Below are 11066 nucleotides of genomic sequence, written 5' to 3'. Positions count from 1 at the left end.
TTCTTTTCACTAAACTACCCAATTGCTGCAACCATTCTTCATATGTTTTAGCCTCCAGTCCCCTAATCATCATCCTTCACAGCAGGAAGCCCATTGTTTATAATGGGCTTTCTCCTATGACAAGGAAGTTCTAGGTCAGGGGTCTTCAAACTCGGCCCTTTTATGACTCATGGACTTCAACTCCCAGAAATCCATAGCCAGCATGTCTGGCTGAGGAATTCTGGGAGTTGATGTCCATGAGTCATAAAAGGGCCGAGTTTGAAGACCCCTGTTCTAGGTTGATATGCTACAAAGAACACTCTACTTCATATGGATGAAGGCTTAATCACAGCTGAGATTTCCCCTGGTTTCAAAAATCAGGAGGAGCTCGGTGGCACCTTTCCAGACAAATCAATTTTATTAAAAGGCAGAAGGTTTTATTGGTCCGAGAAGGTCTGACCAAGTTCCTCGTGATCTTTGGCTTCCAGAGATCAACCTGATTCTCCTGCAACAATGACCGATCAATCTTGTCCGAACTTCAGTGTCTTCTTGATTGTAAAGAGGACACCATGGAATTCAGCTGTTCAAAATGGATGAGTTTTATGGACACATCCATGCAGGATTTTTGGCATCGTTTTTTTTAAGTAATGATTTTCAATTTCTCCGTCTAATCTTCCACCTTGAGATTTCCCCATTATCACACATCCAAGCATTAGGCTGTCTAGACCAGTTTTCAATTACTGCCTAGGTAGACACTTTCTAACACCACCAGCAGTCAATGACAAACAATTTGCTTTGTGTCTTTTGGCCCAGGGAGATGGAGAAGGGTCAATTTATCACAAGGCAACTTATGCACGATGGATCTACAGATCCTTCTTTAGCTGAGCAAAGCCATTTGGATACCCAGAGCTGAGAACAAGTTCTCCCCTTGATTCATTCATCACACCAAGCCATGGCTTAAATATGGTTTACTGAATAAGCCAGGATTATATAAGCCAGGATACTCTCGAAAAGTTCACCAATTGCTCTTCCCAGCCATGACGGTGATCAAACGTGGTGTGAAGGCTTTGCGTCCACTTTAAGCGATCCTGATGCCCATCCGGAGCAAAAAAAAAAAAAAGCTTTTTTTAAGAACAGTTAAATCTTTGCTCTAATCTTGGGGCGCTCTCTTTCTCTGCGGAAGAAGACCCCCCCCCCAACCTTTCTTTGGATTCTCCAGTTATTTTCGCGTCCCTTCTCGCGGGCGAGCGGGGGGGGGGAATAAAATTAAACGAAGGGCGACCTTAAAACTGCATCGAACGACCCAACTCGCGAACCTTGCAACCAAGGGTGGAAAAAACCCATCTTTTTTTTTAAAGTGCCTTTTTAAAAAAAAAACAAAAACCAGGTAGGGAAAACCGCACCTCCTTGGACATGGCATTATAAAGCCTGCATCTTAATTAAAAAGGGGGTAAATCAAAGCAGAAGGGGGCAGGCGAGCCTCCTCGGTTGCATCTGGCGCATTCACTTTCTCTTCACCACCCCCCCACCACCATCGCCCGCTTTCCCTACCCAGTAAAAACCCGGGGGGGGGAGAGAAACTAAGTCTCAGTAACAGCAACTGTTGGGGATCGCTTATCCCCACCCCGCTCTCCGAGGCTGGCTCTCCTATCGATCTTCTCAACCCCCCCCCACCACCACCCAGCCCCACCCCACGGGCTGGCTGGGCGCATGCGCGGGCGGGGAGCCACAGACGTCACCAGCCCAGCCGGCCTCGCCTCGCCCCTTGAAGTCAGCAGCGCAGAGCCCAGGCGCGCTCGTCCGTCCCCCCCCCCCAACTCCTCCTCCTCCTCTCTCCTCCGGCTGGTTCGCGGACACGCGCGCGGGCGGGCGCTCCCCCCCCCACCCTTTCTGCATTTCTCTCCATTAGGACGGGCTGAACGATGCGATCGCTCGCAGCCATCGCCGCCGCCGCCCATTAGAGACCCCCCAGATTAGGGGGAGGGGAGAGGAAGGAAGAAAAAAAAACACAACCTCAACCCAACAGTAGCCCACCGCCCGGGGAAAGGAGGAGGAAGGGAGAAAAAAAAAAGGAAAGGAAAGGAAATCCGAAGGCAAGCAATTCTGGCCGACGAAGGAGGGGCGGAAAAAGCCAATCGGAGCCGTTTCTCCCGTTCTGCAAAGGCGGCCGGAGCCGGAGCGCAGCAGCCGGGCCAGCTCTGTCTCTAGCCGGGGCAGAAGAGGCGAGCGCTCCGCTTCCTCCGACCCATTCCTCCGACGGGCGAGCCACCTCCCTTCCCTTCTCCCAGCGCCCCCCACCTACCCACCCACCCCCCTCCCGACCAGCTCCTGCAGCTCCCGCAAGCTCGGCAGGTTCCCTTGGATGCCTTGATTCGCCGGGGCGAGCGAGAGCAGGGCTGGGAAGCAGGGGGAGAAGGGAGAGGGGTCAGAGGCAGAGAGAGAGAGAGGGAGAGAGGATCCCCCCCCCGTTGGCCTTTGGCGTCGCAATCCGAGCTCTCCCCTCCCCGGGCCGGCTTTCCCCCCCTTTTTGGATCGTCCGTGAAAGGGTGGGGGGGAAGAAGCGAAGGAGACCAGGGTCCGCCAGCCCGGCACCGTTCCCGAATCGGGGCCACCATGGGATGTACGCTGAGCGCCGAGGAAAGAGCCGCCCTGGAAAGGAGCAAAGCGATCGAGAAGAACCTCAAGGAAGACGGGATCAGCGCGGCCAAAGATGTGAAATTACTCCTGCTCGGTAAGTCAAGAGCCGGGCTTCCTTCCCCGTCGCCCCCATCAGCCCTTTCCTACGTTCCCTCTCCCCCCCTCCTCCTCCTCCTCCTCCTCTCCACACACACACACACACAAGCACACAGATAGATTTGCACACTCACGTCTCTCCTCACCCCCCACCCTCCGTCTGCTCCCTCTCAGGTGTGGTTCAGCGCCCACCGACCCTTTGGACGATTTCCGCTGCAGCCCCGTTTGGCCCCTTTACGGCTACAGTTCACCTCTCCGCCTGGTCTAAAGGCCGTTTCCCCAGAGCCTTTTATCTGTCCCCCCCCCGCCCCCCAGTAAATCACTGCCTTCCACCAACTAGGGGTGTGTGTGTGTGTGTGTGTTTCTTCACGCTCCATCTTCTGCCGCACCTTTGGATGGACTGGCTCAAATATAACCCCATCTCAGACCCTCCCCAATTCCCCGCCTTCCCCCAACAGGTAGGGTCTTCCTTACCTCCCCCCCTGCTTTTTTAATTAAATGTATCTCCTTCATCTCCCCCCCCCCTCTTTTTTTGCACGGAAAACTCAATTGCACAAATAGCGTCTTTGGGTCCCCTCTTCCACCCCCCCCCGCCCTCCTACCACTCCTCCCTCTCTCTCTCCCTCTCTCTCTCTCTCTCTCTCCCTCCCTCCCTTTCTCTCCCTCTCTCTCGCCCCCTCTCCTCTCTGTTCCCCCCCTCCTCTCTCCCCCCCTCTCTCGTGTTATTTGCTTTATCTTCTTATATTCTCACACTGGCCAGAGTTTGCTTTTATGAAGGTTTTAATATTCTCCCCCCTCCCTTTTCTTCTATTTTGTCCCAACAGGGGCTGGGGAATCCGGAAAAAGCACAATTGTGAAGCAGATGAAGTAAGTCTCGGCTCATCTTACGTACAGTAGCATAGTGAGAGAACTGAAATATTTGCATTGTAACTAATACCATTTTTTAATCTTTCTTAAGGTGTTTGTGGTGGTGTAGCACCTGTTTTCCGCTTGGTCGGTTTCTTGTATTTTGGGGGGGGGGGATGGGAGACAATTGGCTGGAGAGGAAGGCAATCTTGGTGCCATGAATTTGCCGTTGGTCAGTGGTAGCAAAAAAAAAACCAAACAAACCCCAACAATCAGCAATCTTGGCAACGCCTTTCCCGACTACCGATTTTTATTAAAAGAGCTCTGGGTGAGTCTACGCCTTTCCGTGCCCTTTCTAACAAAATTGGTCGGTGGGAAAAAGACTCCCGATTTTGGCCTCAGTGAAGGTGTCTCCCGCCATGTTTGAAGCGGGAAAGGCGAAGGATGGGCAGGAGATGGTGGTCTCGCTCTGCCTTTGAAGGGGGCCCGGATTGGCCAGGCCCAACATCTGGAGCAGCTGTTGCAAAAGCGTGAGGCCCAGGTGGGCAGAAAAGGGGAGGAGAACGCCTCCCTCTCCCCCCCCCCGCAAAGCTTCTGTGCCTTCGCTGAGGTCTGGCGGGGCCCCTCCGCGCCAGGTGTGAGGTGCTGTTCACTGCCGTGGTGCTGAAATCTGAATTCCTGTCTTCCTTCGTTCCTCCCTCTCTCCTGGGAGGAATGGGGTGGGGTCGGAAAGAAAGAGAGGAACTTAGCCTTGGCCTAGGCATTTGTGCACTGGCACTAAATTACTCTGTGTGTGTCTTTCTCTCTCCCCCCCCACCCCCCCTCAACCTCCTTCCCAGACCGGGCCTCCCTTTGCCCGCATTTCCAGTCTTGTTACGGGACTAGTTAGGGCTGGGTTTCGGCCTGGACCCAGGCACGTGGATCCGTGGAAAGGCATCTAATAATACAGATCTGAAAGTAATTTCCACCATCCCTCTTCCCTCCCTCCCTCCCTCCCTCCCTCTCACCATTCCACAGCTTTCTCTCGCTTGGAGCCCTTCCCTGCCTTTTAATTAATCAGGACAGAATTTGGCTGCCACTTCAAATTAAGGCAGGGCAGGAGATCGACGCCGCGCCCAGGCCCTCCGCTTCTCTGTCCCCCTCCCCGTTGACACCCGTGTATTGCGGAGCGTGTGAGTGTGGCAGATTCCTAACACCTGAGGGTCGTAAGAAGGCGGCGGCGGGTGGTGGTGGTGTGAGTTTCCTGCAGGGGACCTGTTTCTATTCACCCCCCCCTTCCCCGCGAGCGATCCGTGACGTCGATCCGAGCTCCCGAGAGGCTCGTGGGGCGGGGCGCGGGAGGCAGATACACTAGATGTAGCACAGGGGTGCGTGTGTGCACTCACGCGTGCACACGCTCCCTACTGAATTGGCAGCTCCTCTTCCGGGTGCCTCTTGGCTGGATGTCCCGGCGAAGGGGAGCGAGTGGCCGGACGGTTAGGAGATGACGAAGGGAGAAGCGGGAGTCAGTGCGGAAGGGCAGCGTTTCTCCCCCCACCCCCCCACCCCGGTTGCAAAATGGCCTCCTCTGCAGCCTTCGGAGAGCTTGCAGGTTGCTAAGAGAGAAAGGCGCCTGGCGGGGTGGGGGGAGAAAGAGTTGCACGCAAGCCACATCTGTGCACACACACAAACACCGATCCTGGGTGCCTGCCGGCGGCCAGCCTTACCTACCTGCCTGCCCGCCCGCCTACCTGCCTGCCCGCCCGCCTACCTGCCTGCCCGTGCATGCCCGCGTCCCGGGTGGCTTTTCTGTAGCCTGGCGGGGCTGATAAAATAAGCGGAGCTTTCAGGCGGCGCAGGCGGTGGACAGCGCCCGGCGGAGCCTGGAAGACGCGAAGGGCTCTAGGGAGCTCGGCAAGCTTCGGCTTGGCTCGGCTATTCTCGGGCGTGGGCCTCGCCTGGCCTTCGGAGGCATTCGGTGGCGAAGGCAGCTGCTTCGGCAAGAGCCGGAAAAGGTTCGGCTCCGCTCGGACGAACGAGGAGTGGATTTAGAAGTGAAGATAAGACACGCACGCCCCGGTTTTTCCAAGGCGATGCCTAACCATAATCTGGCTTGGGGTGATGGACTGTTCTAAGGCATGCAGTCACAAGGACAACACGCTGAGTCCTTTCCTAAGTTTAGCTTGCTTTAACACGGGTGGGCGGCAATTTTACCACCCGTGGATTTCAACTCCCAGAATTCTTGAGCCAGCATTTGAAGTCCACATGTGGAAATCCATAGATTGTAAAGTTGCCACAGTTTGCCCACCCCTGGTATAGTTAACTTAAGCCTGCACTAGAATTCAGGGGTCTCCAACCTTGGCAGCTTTAAGACTTGTGGACTTCAACTCCCAGAATTCCTCAGCCAGCCATAAGCCTTTTGCAGCCTGGATCTTGTAGCCCTTAATCTCAAACTGAACTGCAACTTTATACTTATTCTGGCTATTTCTCCTTCCTTGATTGATACGGAGAGGAAGGGAGAGAGAATATTTTCACAATCCTGTGCTTGAGGTCTTTTATTGGAACCGTGTCATTTCAAAGGGGATGGACTCACTTGATCCTTCTCAGTCCTCAGTAGCTGATTTAGTGCCCTTGTGGCTTTTAAGTTCAGCATCATATATCACAGGTCATAGGATAATACGGTTGGAAGGGACCTTGGAGGTCTTCTAATTCAACACCTTTGCCCAAGCAGGAGACTTTCTGGACAAATGTCTGTTCAGTCTCTTCTTCAAAACCTCCAGTGATGGAGTACGCACAACTTTCCTTTGCTCGCTTCTAATGCTCCGGCTGTAGAACCAATGAAGATTCTCCTGCAGTCCTCCAGCTCTGTAGCCCAACTCAATTTTTGCTCACACAACCCAACACAAAGCCTCATTATACCAAGCCATTAATCAAACAGCCTGGCTTTGTAAGTCACTAACAATCCGCAACAACAACAAGAAATTACCAAAGTTAAAAACTCATCAAATATTACAAATGTATGTTCTAGGTCTTTCACTGACCTGGTTGTAAGAACACAACTCTTGAATTCTGGTGTCATAAATAGCCCGAAAGGTAAATATACATGCCAAAGAGAGAACTCTTTTTCAAAACAGGAAGGTTGCTAAGAGAAGATTGCTAAGGAAGATCCTGTGACAGAGGATCACAGAACTGTTGTTCACTATTATCCATGCCCGAGTTTGCACACCTTGTTTTGTTACAGAAAGTAGCAGAATTCACAGTACATCTTATGCCCAAACCAATAAACCATATTGATCTGATGACCAACTTCATCATCTGAGCAGCTAAAGAGGATGGTTGGGTTCCCACAACACATGAATTACAGGTTGCCCAACCTCATTTTAACTTAGTTTAATGTGTTCCTAGAATCTGACTTACAAACTATAAAAAAGGCATAGAGTCCTTTCTTTAGGCAAAATATTTCTTGACATCTTCTCAAGTGAGTTATTATTTCCCCAATTTTCTTTTTTCCAGATAATTTCCCTAACCTCTAGAATGGCATTGTCCTCCCCTCCTCCGAGATCAAGGCTACCCTGGGATCTCATATCTGGCTTGAGATAAGCTGAGATAAGCAGCCACTGCTTTAGGCTTGAGCTGATGATGCCTTGTTTACTCACACTCTGGAAAAACAAACAGAGACTTGGTCTTTTATGGACCAGGCTAAGGCACAAATGGTTGCATATTTCCTGACAGGCTTGTTGCTATGAAAATCAGATTTGTTATTAGACATGTTTTAACCTGAAAATGTTTGCTTTCCTATTAAATTAAGGGGAGGAAGAGGAATAAACAAACTTTCAACTGCCAAGGTTCATGGCTTAGTTGTCTAAACCTTAGTTGAAGATATTACTGAGGGGCAGAGATGGATTTTTTTATTATTATTTTTACTCTTCACTTTTTCAAAGCTTTAGGGTGGGAATTCAAGATCTCTGAAAAGTGGTCCAAAATGCTACCCAAATTGGGGAAACAAATAGACAGACTGGGTAAAGGTGGCTGAGTCAGGAGTGGAAACAGGAATAATGTATATCTCAAAGAATTCCCATGTTAACCCTTCTGTTTGAGAATATTACATCTCTATCTATCTATCTATCTATCTATCTATCTATCTATCTATCTATCTATATCGATCTCTATATATATTTATCATCTAACATCTATTTATCTGTCTATCATCTATCTATCTATCTATCTATCTATCTATCTATCTATCTATCTATCTATCTATCTATCTATCTATCTATCTATCTATCTACCTATCTATCTATCTATCTATCTATCTACCTATCTACCTACCTACCTACCTACCTACCTATCTATCTATCTATCTATCTATCTATCTATCTATCTATCTATCTATCTATCTATCTATCTATCTATCTATCTATCTATCATCTATCTATCATTTATCCCTAGGTAGCTCACAATGACTGTTTTTGGCCATTTTCCTATCTAGTATTGATGGTTGATTTTCGGAGAGTTGAGGTCCATCCCAGTCTAAAACATATTGAATTACTGAATGTATTTTTCATCTTTCTGATTATCTAAAGCAATCTTATTTTTAAGGGTGTCATGCAGTTTTATACAGTTTTCATGGATATGAATGATATGAAGTCAGTCAGAGGACAAGCTTGTTTTGTTCAGCTTTGTAGACCAAACAAATGCCCTGAATTGATGCTCTGACTTGCTCTGGAATTAGAACTAAACTGAAGTTGATGCATATGGGTGTGATATGCACAGTTCAAACCAAAGTATGTGTAGTTTAATGAAGAGAAGGGTGAGGGGTGACATGATAGCAGTGTTCCAATATCTCAGGGGCTGCCCCAAAGAAGAGGGAGTCAAGCTATTCTCCAAAGCACCTGAGGGCAGGACAAGAAGCAACGGATGGAAACTAGTCAAGGAGAGGAGCAACCTAGAACTAAGGAGAAACTTCCTGACAGTTAGAACAATTAACCAGTGGAACAACCTCCCTCCCTCCAGAAGCTATGAATGTTCCAACACTGGAAGTTTTTAAGAAGAGACTGGACAGCCACTTGCCTGAAATGGTATAAGGTTTCCTGCCTGAGCAGGGGGTTGGACTAGATGACCTCCAAGGTCCCTTCCAACTTTATTATGGCACTAGATGAAAGCATTGCAGAATCTCTTGAGTTTGCACTATGGGCTGTGCCCGGCACACAAAAGCATCAATCCTATGTTGGAGATGCGATATTTGCCTGAACATTTTCCCTCCCTTCAAGGCAACCCAAGCTTGGAATCTGCCCAGTGATCTGGGAAGAGTTTTCCTTTGATTGAAATGAAAGAAAGGGGAAAAGTAAGACTGGAGGCAAATCCCAAGCAGATGGTCTGCGTTACAATTTCTCTTTCAGTTGGCGGAGATGCACAGATAGTATCTCTGGATACTTTTTGTTGTCATGCAGTTATGTTTAAATGAAAGGAGGCAGCATTTTTTTTGTTTGTTTGTTTTTGGCATGAAACTTGGGCTTCGTTTGGCTTGATGATGTAGATTCTCCATATTTGGAACTCTTCTGGCTGGACTCTGAATTTGTATTTCTCCCCCGAAGGCCTTCATGTTCCCAGAACAGTGGAGATGAAGACCATGACGCTGGAAACGCTTGCTTCTGACCACAAGCAGAGAGGCTACTTCAGCTTCTCTGCTCAAAAAAAGAAGAAGCAAAAGGAACCTCCTTGTTGTGTAAGAAGCTAAATAAAGATTCTTGTTATGGTCCAATAATGGCTAGAGGAGCTATGGGGGAGGCCCCTTGGAAAGTTACAGGGCCAAGAGACAGGAGAAGAGAAGAGCAGATTCTTACCGCTGCAGCCCTGCGTGCTAACCAGGGCTCCCCTAGTACTAGCAAACCTAGAATAAATATAAGCCAGGTCTAAAGTGTGACACACACACACACACATGATGCAACTGGACAGCCATGGGCTTATGGTTGTCATGGCAACCATGACATCTCAAGCTGCCTTGAAGCACCTCCCTGGGGACAGGAAGTTGAAATCCAGGAGGAAAATCTTGAAGAAGTTCGTCTTCTGGTGAGACAAGGTCAAGCAAGTCGGGCAGGGATGCCTCTGAAGTTGGGTGAAGGTACAGCAGAGAAATAAGATAAGGAGCATCTGAGCAAAATGCAGTGGCAACAGGGGTGGGAGAGAGAGAGTGGAAAGATGCACCAGATTGCAAAAACTACTTGGGGGCTGTTGAGATGGGGCTGTTATCCCTGAGTAGATCAGCCAGAGTAAACCACTGAGGAGACATGAGGGCTGAGCTATATAGCAATAGTAATAACACTTTACAGCACTTTCTGGGCAGTCTGTGACGTCAGGATATTGCCCCCCCCCAACAACCTGGGTCCTCATTTTACTGACCTCGGAAGGATGGAATGCTGAATCAACCTTGAGTCCCATCAGGATTGAACTCCAGACTGTGGGCAGAATTTGCCTGCAATACTACATTCTAACCACTGTGCCACCACGACTCCTGGAACCTACTTAGCACTAGACCAGGGTTGGTCAACCTCCAACTGCCCCAAGCATACTGGCTGGGGAATTTTGGGAGTTGAAGTCTACATCTCTTCAAGTTGCTGAGGTCAAGAAACACTGCACTAGGAGTAATAATTTGTTTACTTTGGGTACTCTTGTGGCTAGTTGGTAGGATATTTCATTCATCCCTCTAGAATTGATTACCCGGACTCGCTCTGATTTGTACCTTGACTCTGCTGTCATCTGGAACTTTTACACATATGGGACTCTTACCTCAGTGTGTGGGGAGATCAATTTAACGTCCTTTTGAAGAAGATCTGCGTCTCCTGATCTCTTCTTAAAATGTCCTGCGATGCAAAACCCGCAGTCTCCATAGCTAGACTACTTCATTGTTGCATGGATATTAGTGTCTTATGTTCCTTGTCTCTTAGCTGGTTGTTAATTGGTGAGCAGAAAACTTTGCACATTCCACCTCCTTCCCAAACGCAGTGACTCCTGTGGAGAAAACAGCCAAGCTCTAGTTTTTATTTTTCTCTGCAATACAGTACTCCATCCCCTTATTTATTTCAATTAATCTCCTCCTGTTCTCCCTGTAGAACTCTAGCCAGGGAGCAGATAGCAAAAAGAGATTAAATCCTTTGTAGCAGCACTGAGAAGTGGAGTTTAGCCTACTTCCTGATGGAGAGCATGTTTCCATGTTGTTTCCATCCAATCTACCCCATAAGACCTGGTCAACGCTCAATAGGGTTAGGGCCCCAAATGGCAGGTGTTTTAGTCTCCTCCAGTAAGGGACGCGGTGGCTCAGTGGGTTAGGACGCTGAGCTTGTCGATCAGAAGGTCGGCAGTTTGGCGGATCGAATCCCGAGTGCCGCGTAGCAGAGCGAGCGCCTGTTACTCGTCCCAGCTTCTGCCAACCTAGCAGTTGGAAAGCACGTAAAAATGCAAGTAGAAAAATAGGGACCACTCCGGTGGGAAGGTAACAGCGTTCCGTGAGCCTTTGGCGTCTAGTCATGCCG

The 11066-nt window shown here is 49.2% G+C and overlaps 1 protein-coding gene across 2 annotated transcripts in view; it reads left to right on the top strand.

Annotated features, from left to right (window-relative positions):
- Positions 1 to 2592: 2592 nt before the first annotated feature.
- Positions 2593 to 11066, top strand: part of GNAO1 (G protein subunit alpha o1) — a gene marked incomplete at both ends in the record, with an annotated part of 185486 nt that continues 177012 nt past the window's right edge. For both annotated transcript variants that reach the window (XM_081336199.1, XM_081336198.1), the window contains 2 exons: positions 2593 to 2710; positions 3537 to 3579. In XM_081336199.1, the coding sequence (XP_081192325.1) occupies positions 2593 to 2710; positions 3537 to 3579 (161 nt within the window). The remainder of the gene's footprint in view (positions 2711 to 3536; positions 3580 to 11066) is intronic.

The sequence above is a fragment of the Vipera berus genome (genome assembly GCF_964194415.1).
Source record: "Vipera berus genome assembly, chromosome: 10".
Lineage (NCBI taxonomy): Eukaryota > Metazoa > Chordata > Lepidosauria > Squamata > Viperidae > Vipera > Vipera berus.
Note: the sequence above shows the minus strand (reverse complement) of the source record. Positions and strands in the feature narration are given on the sequence as shown.